This window comes from Saccopteryx leptura, chromosome 2, assembly GCF_036850995.1.
Source record: "Saccopteryx leptura isolate mSacLep1 chromosome 2, mSacLep1_pri_phased_curated, whole genome shotgun sequence".
Classification (NCBI taxonomy): Eukaryota; Metazoa; Chordata; class Mammalia; order Chiroptera; family Emballonuridae; genus Saccopteryx; species Saccopteryx leptura.
This window is the reverse complement of record NC_089504.1, coordinates 172,207,638-172,227,293: the sequence shown is the minus strand read 5'-3', so window position 1 is coordinate 172,227,293 and position 19,656 is coordinate 172,207,638. Positions and strand designations below refer to the sequence as shown.

The 19,656-nt window shown below is 41.8% G+C and overlaps 1 protein-coding gene across 3 annotated transcripts in view; it reads right to left on the bottom strand.

Moving 5' to 3' along the window:
• Positions 1–19,656, bottom strand: part of PPM1H (protein phosphatase, Mg2+/Mn2+ dependent 1H) — a 373,609-nt gene that overhangs the window by 114,377 nt on the left and 239,576 nt on the right. For 2 of the 3 annotated variants that reach the window (XM_066369322.1, XM_066369321.1), the window contains exon 6: positions 5,808–5,926. The exons of the other annotated variant lie outside the window; for it this stretch is intronic. In XM_066369322.1, coding sequence (XP_066225419.1) covers positions 5,808–5,926 — 119 coding nt within the window. The remainder of the gene's footprint in view (positions 1–5,807; positions 5,927–19,656) is intronic. 3 annotated transcript variants of the gene reach the window in all.

The following is a 19,656-nucleotide window of genomic DNA, read 5'->3' as shown; positions in this document are numbered from 1 at the left end:
TGTCTTCTATACAATCTGGGCCTGCCAAGCTGCTCCATAGTCTCTGAGAAAGCACAAGGGTGGAAGAGAAAGGACCCCTGCTAGGAGTCAACAGACTCATCCTTAATTATGAGACAAGGCTTCCCAGAGCTGACATCCTCTCCCATACTTCCTCCCTGCTGCAGACATACCGCAGAACACTGGCATGATGCTACTCTAGTGAGAGCAGCCCATTTTTCTAAAACCAGAGAGCTGGTTCTTTGGGGATCTCCCCCACCATCATACCCCAAAATCATACACAGGCGCTTAATGGTGAGTGTGAAATATGTTTCAGTATGGCCAATGGTCTAGGGTCAGACTGAGAATTGAACAGTTGCTGCCTAAGTGATTAACTGCTCCAGAAATGCTTTGTTTCACCTTCTTGCACCCTCAAGGACTCGAGGAGACAGTAAACCTGTTGACTACACGTCCCCTGCTTAAATTAATGCTATAGCTCAAAACAGAATAACAGTGCCTAATCTTACCCTGAAGAAAAGTTGACTGGTGCACTGAATCAGAAAGAACCCTGCACCAGTCAGAAACCTGGGTTCTAGTCCTAATGCTGACATATCTGCATTGGTGGAGGCTGAGGAGGTCGCCTAATCCTTCTCAGCCTCAATTTGCTCAACTGCAAAATGACAAGGGGAGGACCCACCCAGCATCCAGCAAGTCAGCACAGTAGCACACAAGGTACACCTTGACGTGACGCGGCCTGGGTTCACATCCCAGCTTCGCCTCTTCCTAGCTGGAACCCTGAGTGACTTAGCCTCTGTGCTTCAGTTTCCTCACCTGTAAAAGGTGTCTAGCTCAAAGGATTAAGTATGAGAAGTCATGTAGAGCGCTCATCACAGCGCCTGCGCCTCAGCTTCCCCAGTAACTATCAGCTACCCCGCATTACTGTCATGATTCATGGGGGACAAGGGGGAATAAGAAGTTCCACAACTAGGTATTTACTACAAGGATCAAACACATAGCTTTGCAGAAGATGAACCCTTTAGTTGTTAGATTTGAAAGAAACCAAGGTCAGAGGCCAAGCTGAATTCTGAAGCCAAGAAACATAGAGGGACTAGGCAAGGACTGATTTGTGTCCTTGCACATGACACATTCCAAGTACTCATCAGCTCAGCCTTGAACAACGCCGCGTTTCCTGGCTGTGCACACCCATCTACAAAACTGTTTTCAATTTGCACTTAGTCGAATTCGTGGATGAGGAACTCAGCAATGCAGAGGGCCAACTGTCTATTCATTAAAAAAACCTGCATGTAAGTGGATCCACATAGTTCAAACCCGTGTTGCCCAAGGGTCAATTCTAATTTAAGGCTTTCATGGGGAATCAATCTGCCGATCCTCATCTCCCTTTCCACGGAATTGCTAGCTCAGAAAGGCAGCAAATTGTGGTCCCATGGTTTAAGTCCTAAAACATAAGTGCTAGATCAGACAGAGGATTTTCTTTAGAGGTTGAAAATATTTTTAAAGGGAATTCATTAAAATTGGGGAAAGGAGCCTGACCAGGCGGTGGCGCAGTAGATAGAGCGTCGGACTGGGACGCGGAGGACCTAGGTTTGAGACCCCGAGGTCGCCAACTTGAGTGCGGGCTCATCTGGTTTGAGTAAGGCTCACCAGCTTGAGCCCAAGGTCACTGGCTTGAGCAAGGGGTTACTCGGTCCACTGAAGGCCCACGGTCAAGGCACATATGAGAAAGCAAGCAACGAACAACTAAGGTGTCACAATGAAAAACTGATAATTGATGCTTCTCATCTCTCTCCGTTCCTGTCTGTCCCTGTCTATCCCTCTCTCTGACTCTCTCTCTGTCTCTGTAAAATAAAAAATAAAAAATTGGGGAAAGGAGTTCACATAGGCAGTGGTCTAAATTGATTTTAGACTTCCCAACTTCTTCCCACAAAGATGTAAAGAGCTCTCCTTTCCCTTAAATATCATCTTCAAGTCAAAAGTAAAAACAGATAGGAAATAGGCCTGACCAGGCGGTGTCGCAGTGGATGGAGCATCAGACTGGGATACAGAGGACCCAGGTTCGAGACCCTGAGGTCGCCAGCTTGAGCACAGGCTCATCTGCTTTGAGCAAAGCTCACCATTTTGAACCCAAGGTCACTGGCTCGAGCAAGGGGTTACTCGGTCTGCTGTAGCCCCCTGTCAAGGCACATATGAGAAAGCAATCAATGAACAACTAAGATGTTGCAACAAAAAACTGATGATTGATGCTTCTCATCTCTCTCCGTTCCTGTCTGTCTGTCCCTATGTATCCCTCTCTCTGACTTTCTCTGTCTCTGTAAAAAAACAAACAAACAAAAAAAAACCAAAACAGGAAATAAAGCAAAGGTGTACGTTGATCTCCAATCATAGCCAGAATGGGAGCCCAAGCCACATAGAGAACCACACTGAAACAAATCAGCTAATCATGTCTGAGGAAGCCCTTCTCACCCTGGCTTCTCAAAGCTCAGTGTGGCGTTCCTTACACTAAATACAGCCTACTTATAGGCTGCTTATTGACTTAGAACCATGCTAGTGTCGTGTATGTGTAAGAGAGAGAAAGCATATAAACTTGGATATAATATATTCCCCGCACCTTAACTACAGTTAAAAAATTATGAAATGAAGGTAACCTTTTTTTTTTTTTAGTGAGAAAGACAGTGAAAGGGACAGACAGATAGGCAGGGAGAGAGATGAGAAATATCAACTCATAGTTGTGGCCCCTTAGTTGTTCACTGATTGCTTTCTCATATGTGCCTTGACTGGGGAGCTCTAGGTCAGTCAGTGACCCCTTGCTCAACCCAGTGACCTTGGGGTCATGTCTATGATCCCATGCTCAAGCCAGTGACCCTGCGCTCAAGTTGGTGACATTGGGTTTCAAGCCTGGGTCCTCAGCGTCCCAGCCCAAAGCTCTACCCACTGTACCACTGCCTGGTCAGGCAATGAAGGTAACCTTTAACCATTTATTGAACCTAGTTCTGACTACTTAGATCTCATTTGCCTGTCTGGCACAGAAGGATTGCTCAAGTTCTCCATGTCTTATATGCAAGCTCTTCATTCCTACTCTTCCCATTGGCCATTCACAATGCCTACCTGTGCCCCTCAACTTCTGTCCATTATTCCCCTTTCTTCCTTTCACCCAGTTAGTTATAGCTTCCTGTTCACTATGTGCTGAGAACAGGACCAGTCATGAGGCTCCCCCTCAGGGAGCTTACCAACTACTTGAAGAGATGTATTTAAACAGGTAACTAAAATAACTAATGACTTACATCTTCCATTTATCCCCTGGCCTATATAATCTAGCTTCTTGTTCATTTCCTTTCCTTCTCTGTCTTCTGCCTCTATCCCTCCACTTGGCTCTTGAGACCTCACATATCCTCTCTATTGATTTTTTTTCCCCCTGGGTACCTACATCTGCTTTCTCTCCTTGTCAGCTTCCTTCAAACTCCTCTTAGAACCACTTTCCTAAAACATTGCTTTTATCATTCATTCTCCTTCTCAGAAACACATAAGAGTAGCTACAGTTTCCCAGAGTAAATAAATCTAAATGTCTCTGCCTGGCTTCCCTTATCCTCTCATATATTCTCTCAATCCCAAATCAGTCTGATGTCCCAGACACTCCCCTTCCTTTTGCCATTTTGCTACCTGGACAGACTATTTTTTGTGTGTTTAATATCACATGGTTCTTGACCTGAGATGCCTTTCCTTTCATCATCACAAATTCTGCAAAATCCAGACCAAAACCCACCACAGATTTCCAAACTAGAGTAGCCCTTCATCTTAAACTTTTCTGTAAGAGTGCTGATTCTGCTGATTGAATATAAATGAATTTACAAAGAACACCCAGTTGGGTTAAGCCAGCAATTTTCAATCTTATTCATCTCATGGCACACATAAACTAATTACTAAAATTCTGTGGCACACCAAAAAATATATTTTTTGCCAATCTGATAATAAAATAGGTGTATTTTTGATTCATTCACACTGGATGGCTGCTGTTGCGTTGGCTGTTGACATCCTTTTTAATTTGACAATCTGAGGCAGGAGTCGGGAACCTATGGCTCGTGAGCCAGATGTGGCTCTTCTGATGGCTGCATCTGGCTCGCAGACAAATCTTTAATAAAAAAATAATAATGTTAAAAATATAAAACATTCTCATGTATTACAATCTATTCATTTCCTACCGCTCATGTTCATGGTTACGGGTAGCTGGAGCCAATCACAGCTGTCCTCCGTGACACCACCAAATTTTTATTGGCTAATGCGTAAGGTACATGGGTCGTTGTATAGCTCTCACGGAATTACATTTTAAAATACGTGGCGTTCATGGCTCTCTCAGCCAAAAAGGTTCCCGACCCCTGACCTAAGGGAAAAGAGGTCAGTGCCTCTGAATAAATAGGTAGTGCATGTTTGAAAAATTCTTGCAGCATGCTGGTTGAAAATCGTTGGGTTAGGGTAATGACTTGGGCACCAAAACTCCAACAAAACTAAGAGCTGCATATATAGTGGACCTTTTCTCATTAATATGTTCATGTTTTAAGAGTAAATATTTTAGGCTTTATGGGTCACAGGGTATTTGTTGCAACTACTCAACTGTCCTGATGTGTGTGAAGGCAGCTAAAGATCAAAGGTACACAAACAAATATGCCTGAATTAAAAATCTTTTTATAGAAAGGGGCCATGGGTAGAATTTGGCTTTGGGGCCACAGTATATTGATTTATTGTAGAGAAAGAAGAGTGGACACTGGTGAGGACATCCTCTTTTGGATGGCTAAGTATAACAAGAAGCACCTTAGATCAGCCCCTTCCCTCTCTGGGTAGTTCAACTGTTCCTTTAAGAAGATAGCATGTACCCTACAAGAAGATTCCCAGCCTAGAAGTCATCACCACAAGAATTGGGACTGTGACCATCTGTTATAGCTATTTTGGTCAACGAAGAAGAGATAACAGAATCTACTTCTTTGCCTGTGTTGGAGGTTGGGTCTATTGTCTCGTTCTTTGGCTATCATTCAGACTGGCAAGAGGCTCACTGGTCAGGACCACAGGGCCTAAGGGCAAATCTTTACCTACATGTCTATGTGCCTGGAACTGCTCTCTAACTTATTCCTTGCACCAACCCTAGTATAAATATAAGTACTTTATCATCGTATTTATTTTTCAGATGAAATAGGTGTGGTTCTAGTCCCTGTTAACCACTGATCTGCAACAGAAATGGTCTTGTGCTTAGACAGGTGTGTTTTGGGAGTGAGATGCCCCCTGCCAAGATAGCTTATTTCATTTTGAATGTGATAAAACAATGATAGCTCATTACTTCTAGTCCTTACAATGACCCTTCGAAGAGTATGTATTTTTTCACTAGATCCATAGAAAATTGGGCTCACAGGGGTGAAGTTGTTTATGCAACTTTACCCATTTAGAAAGGTGAGAAATAGGGTTCAAATCTAAGTCAGTCTGGCCCAATTAACCTTTGGCCCACTCCTTCAAGCCCCTGGCCTAAAAAACAAGTTTAATGTGTTTTCAAAACCCCCAGAAGTCTGCTGTGTGTCAGGTGAGGAATTATGTCATCTTTGTGCGCTCTCGTGGCCCCAAGGAGAACCTCAGAGAGGCAGGTAGGCAACCAGCCCGGTGACTTGAGAACTGTGCCCAGGAGCCAAGAACAGAGGCTGCGTCGCCCTGGCCCTGGCCCACAGCCTTGGGTGGCTGGTGCACATCCTGACTCAAATCGCGTAAGTGGCTGGTTAAGGTGGTGATACTTTCTTTCCACACAGCTCGGCACAGGGGAGAGGGAGGCATGTTCTTACCAGCCTGTCATATTAAAGTCCCTGTAGAGCATCTTCTTTCCAAGTTCCTTTCTCTGCACTCTCCTTGGAAACTCCAAATGTGTGAATTCATTTCCCAGCAAGTGAGGCTGCATGAATGCCTAATAGCAAAAAGAAAAAAAGAAAAAAAAACAAAACCCACACACAGATTTAAAGGGAAAAAATAAGACTCTAGGATGTTTTGCAAATCAAGACAGGCCATATTTCAAAACAACAAAAATATTATTCTTATATTTTAAGGAAAATAAATAGATTTAAGAGTCTCAATGTAAATAAAAACCACAGACTTAACTTATTAAAAGCTGTAACTTTTTCATTTGATATGAAAAACTAATTGAGCCTGACCAGGTGGTGGTGTAGTGGATAGCCTGTCGACCTGGGATGCTGAGGACCCAGGTTCGAAACCCTGAGGTCGCCGGCTTGAGCGCAGGCTCATCTGGCTTGAATGTGGGATCAGAAACATGACCCCACTGTCACTCAGTCTGCTGTAGCTCCCCCCACCCCCGGTCAAGGCACATGAGAAAGCAATCAATTAACAACTAAAGTGTCACAAAGAACTAATGCTTCTCATCTCTCTCCCTTCCTCTCTGTCTCTCTCTCTGTCTCTCTCTCTCTCTCTCACAAAAAAAAAAAAAGAAGAAAAATTAATTGAAACCAAAGACATATATCACCCAAGTGAAAAGACAGTTTCTCCCAAGGTTAGCTGTCTAATTCAAATTCAAGATGGTTTCACTTTCTGGCTGGCATGCTGGTGAGGCCACAGTTCACTCTGACTCTCTTCCTTGGCTTTCCTTGCTGTCTTCTTGCTCACACTCCTAGTTACCATGGCCTTGCCTTTGAAACCTGTGAGTCTCCACATCAACACAATGGCCTAAGTGAGTGGGCTGGGGCTGGCTACACCAGACAGAATTTTCTGTTGGATGCCCTCCATTTTGCACTGCAGTAATTTGATCATGTAATTGGAAGACTATTCTACAGCAGATGGCTTCTTCCCCTCCCCCAAATCCCTGTTCACACTACAAAAGTATTGAGCAAACAGCCACTGAGGGAATTGCTTTGACACAACAAACAGTCGCATTGTCATGTTCAAAATTCAGATCCAGCTATGGAAAAGATGAAATGCTTAGTGTGAACTTCCCTGCTCAGAAGACACACACTGTAAGAAAACCTGAACTTCCTCATACCAAATCGTAGGCCTGCTAGTAGCATCATGGTGAAACGAATATTCTTTTTCTCTTTCTGGCAAGTAAAAGAGTGGGCAGAGCAACCCGCCGCCTGGCTCTGCAGGAAAACAAGGGATTCCTGCCATAGGACAGGTGGCCATAACCTCAGTCCAATGGAAACAGGCGTCTCCCACCAGTCCCTTTCCCAGGACCTGACACTGCAGATCTGCTGATTCTCAAAATGGTTTTGGAGGTCTTTGTTGAGCATCTGTCATCCGGAGCTAAGCATATCATGAATAAAAGGAAGCAAGCTGAACTGTCACCAGGCTGGTCAGATTTGGCCAGATAATGGAGCTTAGAGCCAGTGATCTTGAGCAGGCTCAGGGACGTGACAGGCAGGACAGGAGCAAGGGTCCTTACTGTCTGCTGCAGCCCCCACAGGTTCCAGGTCTGATAGACACCCTGGGTCCTTGTTGAGGGACACTGAAACCTCTTCTAAGGATGAGGCTGGGTTGCTGATGAGATCAAGGATGCTTAAACCCTGGGACTCTTAAACAGAGAGGTTCTCTGGGAAGGAAGGGAACTAATGTTTAATAGGGCAGGTCAATGGTGTGGGCTTTGGGTGAGAGGGACATGGGTCTGAATTCAAGCTCTGCATTTATCATTTATAAGCCATGTAATTTTAGGGGGTGATTTAACTTTTCCGGCCTCAACTTTTTTTAATCTATACAATGAGATTAATTATATATTTATTTCACACTTTTAATAATGAAATGATATCTCTAATGCACTTACCATGGTTGTCTCTTTTCACAGAACAATTATATCCATTTAATAACTATTGAGTCCTATTACATCCTGAGGATGATACTAACTAAATGCTTTGTCACTTCTCAGTTCACCCTTCTGACAACCTTACTGGCTATATCATTTGTGGGGCCCAGAGCAAAATGAAAATATGGAGCCTCTGTTCAAAATAAAGAGTTTCAGGACAGTAACAGCAGAGCATTAAGCGAAGCCTAGAGCCCTGTGCAACTGCACAAGTCACACGCCCATGAAGCCAGCTGTGCTTACAGAGTACATGCTATTTTTTCTCCTCTACGTTTGTCCACCCATAAAGAACTAAGGAGCAGAGGCACAGGAAGTCACTAAAGAGTAGCATCCATTAGGTACCCTTATCACCTCAGAACCCAAAGAGGTCTCATAGGATGCCATCTGGGTCCTGCTTCAATAGTGGAAAGGAAGGTCATTGAGCTAAAGTCTGCCAGACTTACATGCCTCTGCTGTGAGGAAACAGGGACACTGGAAGGTAGGCTTCCCCCTCACTCCTCTAAGGGAGGGTTCAGTCTCTTCCAGCCCTGCTCCAGCCACCTATGACCTAACCTTGCCCAGAATGCTGGGGTTTGCCACTGAAGGCTGAAGGTGCCCAGGGCCGTCGGCCCCATCTACGACACTGTGGACGAGCCTAGGGTATTTCTTCCAAGAAGCAGGTAAACTGATTTCATTTGCACAAGGGCCACTTAACTATGTTTTGCCTGAATAGTCAGGTTTTTTATTCTTCCCTCAAAGATCTCTGTTGTGGGTGTTGATAGTCCTATTTTCTGCTGCTTTGCTTAATATATAGTGTTTCCTTTATTCCTCCTACCTCAATGCCCCACTCATATTTCAGGCTGGGACCTACTCCTAATTTAGAGCTCTCTTTCCCCCTTTTGCCAACTTCTATTATGAATCTACCTTTGCCACCCAGCTTAGTGTATCCCAAGGTTCTCTTTACCATGCCACAGTCGCAGAGCTCCAGGGAAGAGCAACCTGGTCTCATCTCTCCAAGCAGAGGAGAACAGAAGCTCCATATCCACACATGCTGCAAATGGCTTTTCCAGTCTACCTGAATCATTACCAGCTAGAAGCAGCGGTCATTGGGACTTGGACATGAGCTGCAAAGTATAGAATGGTGACAACAATTCCAGTGCCATGCGGACTTTTCCTGGATGTGGACTTTTCCTGGACTCCTGCTCCCTGTGACAGCTCCTAACAGACTGAACTGTGGTTGGGTTGCATTTTTCAGGGATTTGGCATGGTGTTGGGGCCAACTTGGACTTGGTGAACATGTTAAGGACACTACTCTTTTATGGATTCTTGCTGTATAGGCCAAGAGTTTGCTTAAAGGCTTTTAATCACTGTAAAAAAAATAGAAGACTGAATAAAGAAGATGGGGCACATATACACCATGGTATACTATTCAGCTAGAAGAAATGATGACATCAGATCACTTACAGCAGAATGGTGGAATCTTGATAACAGTATGCGGAGTGAAATAAGTGAATCAGAAAAAAACAAGAACTGCAGGATTCCATACATTGGTGGGACATAAAAACGAGACTAAGAGACATGGACAGGAGTGGGGTGGTTACGGGGGGGTGGGGGGAGGGAAGGAGGAAGAGGGGGAGGGGGAGGGGTACAAAGAAAACTGGATAGAGGGTGATGGAGGACGATCTCTCTTTCGGTGATGGGTATGCAACAGAACTATATGACAAGATAACCTGGAAATGTTTTCTTTGAATATATGTACCCTGATTTATCGATGTCACCCCATTATAATAAAAATTTATTTATAAAAAAAAAGAACTAAGGAGCAGAGGCACAGGAAGTCACTAAAGAGTAGCATCCATTAGGTACCCTTATCACCTCAGAACCTTGGGACTGTGTCAGCATGGAGTTTTGTCTCACCCTCTAGCTCCCAAGCTGGACTAGCACCGATATAGGGGTTACTATGTACCGTACACTTGATATGCCTTGTATTACTACCCCAACAACCCTACAAAGCTTTTACAAATGGGAAACTAAGGGCCAAAGAGGTTAAGACACCAAGTCCGAGGTTATTAGCCAGAAGTGGGTGGTTCCTAAAGCCTGAGTTTAATATTACAATATACCCACACCCCCACCCTAACCCTTATGTGGGTCCTTTAACTAACCCATACACACATTTGCAAAAAAACAATAAGGGGGGCAACACAGGCCTGTGATCTTGTTGCTCGTAGAATAAACAAAATCTCAGTCTCAAAGAGATACTTATGAGGATTCAGCTTAACTACAGTACAGATTTGCACAGGGCTGGCCACAGTGATGCTCCTGACATTATTTTACAACAAGTAACTCATTTAATAATATGGATGATTAAATAAACTAGTGTAAATCCACACAAAAGAATCCTATGCTGTCATTACAACAAAGCTATAAAGACTATGTAATGACACAGAAAGAGGTAATATATTTGTAAAAAGCAGGTTATCAAACAATATATGTATGTGAGTGTGACAGCTTATGTGAATCGTGTCATATATACACAGATCTCTATATAAGACATGGATATATACAGTCAGTTCTCTGTATCTGCGGATGCCAACTGTCCACATCATTCTATGTCATTATATTATATAAGGGACCCGAGCATCCGTGTTGATCCTGGAACAAAGGTCCCTCAGAGACGCTGAGGAACGGCTATATAAATGATTATAAATCACGGCACGCGTGATTGTAAACATAGATACATTAGCACACACGTTAGGATGTAAAGGTCATCCCTAAGTACATTTCTTCACCAACCCCAGTGACTAAGAAGAGTAAATGTGCCGAGTTCCAGACGCTCTGCCTCCGAACAGGAGAATGAGTGGGCCCTTCAATGTGCCCTCTCCAGGTGCCCTAACGCCCTTTTCGCCCAGACAGGTGCACAGGCAGCCGGACAGGAAGACCTGGGGGGCAGGTGTCCGCGGGCAGCTGGAATGCCTCTGCTGTCCGCAGGGGCCGCCTCGCCTCTCCCTCTGAGGATGAGCAGGCTCACGGGGCCTTAAATGCTGTGACATCTGCAGCCTTTCAGGCTCTCAACGGCTCCCATGATGACAAAAGGCTGCTGTATTTCCTCAAGTCAGGATGTCCTTTATTCACTGCACCATGATTTTATTACCTCTAAGGGGGAAAACGCTGCCCATTAAACGAGGTACAATCTTTCCTACTACTTCAGATTTTTATTTGATTCTTTTTAAAAGAGCTCTTTTAGACTTAGACAAACCTTTATTATTTATCACTAGTGTGTATATTTTGAAAAGGAATATAAAAGTGAAGTATATTGGCTTAGGCTTTCCAAAACTTTTTCACATTTAGAATCCAACAGCTCTCGTCAGTTGTCAGCTCTGAATCATTCATGTTCATGCTTTCCCACACAATAGTGGCCTGTGTTCCAGGGGCGCATTGATGATGCAGCATTTCTTAAATAATTCACAAAAGAACTACAAGCATCAAAGCCAGGGGTGTGAAGTTCTTAAGTCAGCTTTGCAATTATCTAGAGCCTGCTTACTTCTGACTCACAAGTCAGGAATGCAGCCGAACAAGTCTGACTCACACCTGCCTGAGCCAGTGCAACTAGCTGGATCTGAAAAAGGTTCAAAGAGTGCTTCGTTTTCTGTCTGCAGAGTTTCTTCTAAGCAGCTGGACTCCCATCCTCACAAGTGTGGTGCTGCTTCTTTGATGTCTGCACATGCCCAAGAGATGACATCCATGACACCCACATCATGCCTGCCACCTGGCTGACAGCAATGATCAATTGTAAAATGGCCCAACCTCAGATATATCAGAAAATAAAACAAAGGCATCTTAGCTCTGAGGAAATACTGTAATATTTAGCCCCCACGAACATTGATGTCGCCCAGCCTCTTAGATTTTCCTATTGTTAGAGTTCTTCTTCTTCCTGTCCTGCTAATTGCCACAGCACAGTTCACAGGCTGCATGACACACTTTCTGTTAGTCATGGCCCACCACAGAATATGTGTATTTTTGTGTACCTCTGACATATTGAATAGTTTTACTAGTTGTTAAAATCACCAACCACATCCTAATCACAGCCCTCCTTCTTACGAGCACTTCCATACTCGTGACTGTTGCATTTGTCAGACCTGATGGAGTGACTGGTGTTAAAGGAAAAAAAGAAGAAAAAAAAACCCTCAAGAGCTAAGTAAAAAGGAGAGAAAATAGGTGGTTGATTAATGAAAAATGAGATGAATAATAAAAAATATAATGGGACACAGGTTGGTTTGCAGAGGAAAGCGCACTTCTCATTAGTGTATCCTTTTGGGCGATACTTAAGTAAAGTTTACATATACGGTCTGTCTTCGGCAGCGGGACTGTTTATTTGAAAATAATGAAGGGTTTAAAAAACAGAAATTTATTTCTCACAGTCCTGGAGGCTGAGAAGTCCAAGAGCCAGGTGCCAGCAGGCAGGCTGCCAGTGAAGGCTCTTCCTGGCTTGCACACAGTCAGCCCCTTCCCCACGGACTATCCTCTGTGCTCTCAGGAAGGGAGAAATCCAACTCTGGTGCCTCTCCTGCCCCGGATGCTAATCCCATCAGATCCGGGCCCCATTCCTCTAACCTCAATACTCCTAACAAAGGCCGTTTCTCCACATTCAGCACGGGGGGGGGGGGGGGGGGAATGGCTTCCCCATATGAAGGTTTGATACATGGACCTATACTCAAATGCTTCCAAATATTATAAAATGTTATGACAGTTTTCTTAGCTTACCCCTGGTCATGTATATTTCTACCATTGAACATGAATTCCTTTTGTTTAAAAAAAAAATTATTTTTTGAGAACCCAGTTCTTAACTAGGTTTTAGAAAGCTGTTGAGAGGAGCTTCGTTGTCCCTTCTCATTCCAATCATCAGAAGGAACGCGGGAGATGACGTCAGAGTAATGGCGGGGTAGGAAGCGATACCGATAAATCTCCCCCAAAACTCAACAAGATCTTCAATCAGAAACAGAAAAACCTATCCCTGGAGCCTCCAGATGTTTCGCAATACACCCGAAGGTATGGTCGAGTGAAAAATTGGCTAACTATATAACCAAACCCCGAAGGAAATAGAAAGTAAGAAATGCTCCGCCTTCCTCACTAACCTAAACAGGGCGGCTTTCTTTGGGAACTGTGAATATAGAAACTGAGGCGGGCAAAGGGGGTGAATAGATCCAGGCCGCGGCACAAACGGCCGAACCAGGCTGTGGCACGGAGATCCAAGCCGAGGAAAAACTGTTCCTGTGGCAACCCGGGCAATATAAGCTAACACTCGCGCCAAACCCAGACAAAGAAAGACAAGCGGGGCAGCCTTTTAACCGATCTCCTGGTCGGCGCGCACAGATAGTGAGCGAGAGATTTCTTCCAAAGCCCCGGGAGTGGGTGCCCATGTTACTCCACAGAGAGGCAGAGTCAGAGGCCTTTGTGTGGGCCAAAAGCGGAATCTCTGGGCAGCCCCAGCGCCCTGGGAAAACCGCACACTGGAGGGAGCGAGAACTAATTCCAATGGTGGAACTTTTCCGTACTGGTAGGGGATTCACTCAGAGGGAAACGCGGCCAGCCTGATATCCTGGTCTGCGTGCGCAGATAGCGAGAGATTCCTCCGAGTGCCGCGGCAGTGCGCGCCCGTGTTATCGCACAGAGGGGCAGAGTCAGGGGCCTTTGTGTGGGCAAAAGTGGAATCTCGGGCCGCCCCAGCACCTTGAAAAAGTCGCGCACGGGGACGGAGCGAGAGCCAATTCCAACGCTGCAACTTTTCCATGCGGTTGGGGGTTTCACTCAGAGCGTGAGACTGCTGGCCAGATATCCTGGTCTGCGCATGCAGATAGTGAGCAAGAGCTTCCTCCAAGCGCCCCAGAAGTGGGCGCCTGCCTGTGTTACCGGACAGAGTGGCAGAGCCAGAGGTCTTTGAGTGGGCGGAAACCTCGCCTGATTATGCTAGCAGCTCTGACTGACTGAGCCTTACCCAGAGCCCTGTGCTGAGTGGGAATAGAGTGGGGAGTTGCCAGCTCTTTGAGCCTCTTACTATCCAGGCAGAGGCAGCAGCAACCCCATAGCTGGATTATCAGGCTACTAATTGAGGAAGGAAAGACTAGGAGAAAGGCTCCAGGAACACGGACTCTCTCACTGTCGGAGCCTATAAATGCTAATGAGTCTCAACTGCCAACGAGACTAAAGCACAATACATGACATCGCCATAGAGACTTATCAATTGCAAACCTCTACCTGAGCGTGCCAAAGGGGCAGAACCCGGGGTACAGAGTCACCGACCAGGAAGAAGGAGAGAAAAGAAAAAGCAAGAAGATAACCTCTCAAAATCAAGAATAATCTGCAGACTATATAACCTATCCCATTTTATTATATTTGTTCATTTGTTTCTCTTATTTTCATTCTTGATATTTTTTTTCCTCCTCCAATTTGGCCGATTAACTCTGCCGGTCTTACTCTCTCCTCTCCTTGAACTACACTACCCATAAGTGTTACATCTCCCATTATCTTTTCTTTCCTCTTCCTTTCTCTCTATGAGGGTTGCACTCCAAAACCCTTAACTCTCTCTCTCTCTCTCCTCTTTTTTCTTTTTTTCTTCTTTTAGTGGTTCCCTCTTTTTTTCTCTCTCTTTCTTTTCTCCCTCTATATTAGTTTCTTCCTTTCTCCTTTACATCTCCTCTCATTCAAACCTCAATAACAAACAAATTATCTTATCTGGGACTCAAACTTATGTTTGTGGCATTTTGGGGGGTTTTTACTTCACCTTTTTAACTCACTAGCAGTGCTCTCATCCCTGGCTCTCCATTTTATCTAGTTCTTGTTCCACTAAATACAATAATAATTTTTTAATTTGTCCCCCCATTTTTCTGTTTCCCTCTTATTCTTCTCATCATAACTCTTAGTCAACCAACACCTAAAAGCAAATCATTTTATTCTTAACCCAAATTTTTTCCTTATTTGCTTTTTGTGGGTCCATACCCCGTTCTTTTTTCTTTTTTTTTTCTTTTTTTTGCCCCTTTATTACTTTTCCAAAATTCAGGCCCTCCATTACAGGCATTGTTTGTTATAATTCACAGTTCACCACAAGATTTTCTCAAGAAAGAGGGGAGAGGAGAGGAGAGGAAAAAAGGAGGGGGGGAATAATTTTCTTTTTTTTTTCATTTTAATTTTATTTTATTTTTCTTTATTTCATTATTAATTTTTTTAAAAAAAAACTTTTAGATTTTTTATTTTTTTAACTTTTTATTCTTTATTAAATATCATTAATACTATCAACAAAACCACCCTCAGATGCCATTAAGGAAGAGAAAATCGAATATCATGGATACAAAAGAAAGAGAGGTAACACAGCTAGATGAGGAAAAATCTATGGAGAAAAAATTTATTATATTGGAAACCTTGGAGCTAAATGACAGAGATTTCAAGATAGAAATCCTAAAAATCCTCTGAGACATACAAGAAAACACAGAAAGGCAATTTAGGGAGCTCAGAAAACAATTCAATGAACACAAAGAATATATGTCCAAGGAAATTGAAACTATAAAAACAAATCAAACAGAGATGAAAAACTCAATTCATGAGCTGGAAAACGAAGTAACAAGCTTAGCTAATAGAACAGGTCAGATAGAAGAGAGGATTAGTGAAATAGAAGACAAGCAACCTGAGGCACAACAGAGAGAAGAAGAAAGAGACTCAAAAATTTAAAAAAATGAGATAGCCCTACAAGAATTATCTGACTCCATCAAAAAGAATAACATAAGAATAATAGGTATATCAGAGGGAGAAGAGAGAGAAAATGGAATGGAGAACATACTCAAACAAATAATAGATGAGAACTTCCCAAGCCTGTGGAAAGAACTAAAGTCTCAAATTCTAGAAGCAAACAGAGCTCCGAGTTTTCTTAACCCCAACAAACCTACTCCAAGGCATATCATAATGAAATTGGCACAAACCAACAGCAAAGAAAAAATTCTCAAGGCAGCCAGGGAAAAGAAGAATACAACATATAAAGGAAGGCCCATTAGATTATCATCAGATTTCTCAGCAGAAACTCTACAAGCTAGAAGAGAGTGGACCCCAATATTTAAAGTGCTGAAAAAGAGGAACTTTCAGCCACGAATACTATACCCATCAAAAAGCTATCCTTCAAATATGAAGGAGATAAAAACATTCACAGATACAGAAAAGATGAGGGAATTTATCATCTGAAAACCCCCACTCCAGGAATTACTAAAGGAGGTTCTCCAATCAGATACAAAGAACAAAAAAAAAAAACAGAGCCACAAGTAAAAGCTCCAAGAAGAACACAATAAAACCAAATTTAAACTGTGACAACAACAAAAAGAAAGGGGGGGAGAAGATGGAGATTAACAGTAGCAAAGGACAATGGAGTGCAAAAGTACTCACAAAATAGTTCGCTACAATGAACAGGGTAGGAACCCTTTTCATTACTCAAAGGTAACTACCATTGAAAAAACATAGCAACAGAGGAAAGATGTATGGAATACAACCAAATAAAAACAAAAGATAGAAAAACGAAAGAGAAGGATCAAACAAGACACAAAACTAACAGAAAGCAAGATATAAAATGGTAATAGGGAACTCACAAGTGTCAATAATTACACTAAATGTAAATGGATTAAACTCACCAATAAAAAGGCACAGAGTAGCAGAATGGATTAAAAAAGAAAATCCAACTGTATGCTGCCTACAAGAAACTCATCTAAGTAACAACGATAAAAACAAATCAAAGTGAAAGGCTGGAAAACAATACTCCAAGCAAATAACATCCACAAAAAAGCAGGCGTAGCAATACTCATATATGATAATGCTGACTACAAGACAGCAAAAGTACTCAGAGACAAAAATGGCCATTTCATAATGGCTAAGGGGACACTGAATCAAGAAGACATAACAATTCTTAATATATGTGCACCAAACCAAGGAGCACCAAAATATATAAGACAGCTACTTATTGACCTTAAAACAAAAACTGACAAAAATACAATCATACTTGGAGACCTCAATACACCGCTGACGGCTCTAGATCGGTCATCCAAACAGAGAATCAACAAAGACATAGTGGCCTTAAACAAAACACTAGAGCACCTGGATATGATAGACATCTACAGGACATTTCATTCCAAAGTGACTGAGTATACATTTTTCTCCAGTGTACATGGATCATCCTCAAGAATTGACCATATGTTGGGCCACAAAAACAACATCAGCAAATTCAGAAAAATCGAAGTTGTTCCAAGCATATTTTCTGATCATAAAGCCTTGAAACTAGAATTCAACTGCAAAAAAGAGGAAAAAAATCCCACAAAAATGTGGAAACTAAACAACATACTTTTAAAAAATGAATGGGTCAAAGAAGAAATAAGTGCAGAGATCAAAAGATATATACAGACTAATGAAAATGACAATACGACATATCAGAATCTATGGGATGCAGCAAAAGCAGTGATAAGAGGGAAGTTCATATCACTTCAGGCATATATGAACAAACAAGAGAGAGCCCAAGTGAACCACTTAACTTCACACCTTAAGGAACTAGAAAAAGAAGAACAAAGAAAACCCAAAACCAGCCGAAGAAAGGAGATAATAAAAATCAGAGCAGAAATAAATGAATTAGAGAACAGAAAAACTATAGAAAAAATTAATAGAACAAGGAGCTGGTTCTTTGAAAAGATCAACAAAATTGACAAACCCTTGGCAAGACTTACCAAGGAAAAAAGAAAAAGAACTCATATAAACAAAATCCAAAATGAAAGAGGAGAAATCACCACGGACACCGTAGATATACAAAGAATTATTGTAGAATATTATGAAAAACTTTATGCCACTAAATTCAACAACCTAGAAGAAATGGATAAATTCCTAGAACAATACAACCTTCCTAGACTGAGTCAAGAAGAAGCAGAAAGCCTAAACAGACCTATTAGTAGAGAAAAAAGAGAAAAAACCATTAAAAACCTCCCCCAAAATAAAAGTCCAGGCCCTGACGGCTATACCAGCGAATTTTATCAAACATTCAAAGAAGACTTGGTTCCTATTCTACTCAAAGTCTTCCAAAAAATTGAAGAAGATGCAATACTTCCAAACACATTTTATGAGGCCAACATAACCCTCATACCAAAACCAGGCAAGGATGGCACAAAAAAAGAAAACTACAGACCAATATCTCTAATAAATACAGATGCTAAAATACTAAACAAAATACTAGCAAATCAAATACAACAACATATTAAAAAAATAATACATCATGATCAAGTGGGATTCATCCCAGAATCTCAAGGATGGTTCAACATACGTAAAACGGTTAACGTAATACACCATATCAACAAAACAAAGAACAAAACCACATGATCTTATCAATAGACGCAGAAAAGGCTTTTGATAAAATACAACACAATTTTATGTTTAAGACTCTCAACAAAATGGGTATAGAAGGAAAATATCTCAACATGATAAAGGCCATATATGATAAACCATCAGCTAACATCATATTAAATGGCACTAAACTGAAGGCTTTCCCCCTTAAATCAGGAACAAGACAGGGTTGTCCACTCTCTCCACTCTTATTTAATGTGGTACTAGAGGTTCTAGCCAGAGCAATCAGACAAGACAAAGAAATAAAAGGCATCCATATCGGAAAAGAAGAAGTAAAGGTATCACTTTTTGCAGATGATATGATCCTATACATCGAAAACCCCAAAGAATCCACAAAAAGACTACTAGAAACAATAAGCCAATACAGTAAGGTCACAGGATACAAAATTAACATAGAGAAGTCAATAGCCTTTCTATATGCCAACAATGAAACAACTGAGAACGAGCTCAAAAGAATAATCCCCTTCACGACTTCAATAAAAAAAAATAAAATACTTAGGAATAAACATAACAAAGAATGTAAAGGACTTATATAATGAAAACTATAAACCATTGTTAAGGGAAATCGAAAAAGATATAATGAGATGGAAGAATATACCTTGTTCTTGGCTAGGAAGAATAAATATAATCAAGATGGCTATATTACCCAAAGCAATATACAAATTTAATGCAATTCCCATCAAACTTCCAATGACATTTTTTAAAGAAATAGAGCAAAAAATCATCAGATTTATATGGAACTATTAAAAACCCCGAATAGCCAAAGCAATCCTAAAGAAAAAGAATGAAGCTGGGGGCATTACAATACCTGACTTCAAACTATATTATAGGGCCACGACAATCAAAACAGCATGGTATTGGCAGAAAAATAGACACTCAGACCAATGGAACAGAATAGAAAGTCCAGAAATAAAACCACATATATATATAGTCAAATAATTTTTGATAAAGGGGCCAACAACACACAATGGAGAAAAGAAAGCCTCTTCAATAAATGATGCTGGGAAAACTAGAAAGCCACATGCAAAAGAATGAAACTGGACTACAGTTTGTCCCCCTGTACTAAAATTAACTCAAAATGGATCAAAGATCTAAACATAAGACCTGAAACAATTAAGTACATAGAAGAAGACGTAGGTACTCAACTCATGGACCTCGGTTTTAAAGAGCATTTTATGAATTTGACTCCTCAGGCAAGAGAAGTGAAGACAAAAATTAATGAATGGGACTACATCAGACTAAGAAGTTTTTGCTCAGGAAGAGAAACTGATAACAAAATAAACAGAAAGCCAACTAAATGGGAAATGATATTTCCAAACAACAGCTCAGATAAGGGCCTAATATCCAAAATATACAAAGAACTCATAAAACTCAACAACAAACAAACAAACAATCCAATAAAAAAATGGGAAGAGGATATGAACAGACACTTCTCCCAGGAAGAAATA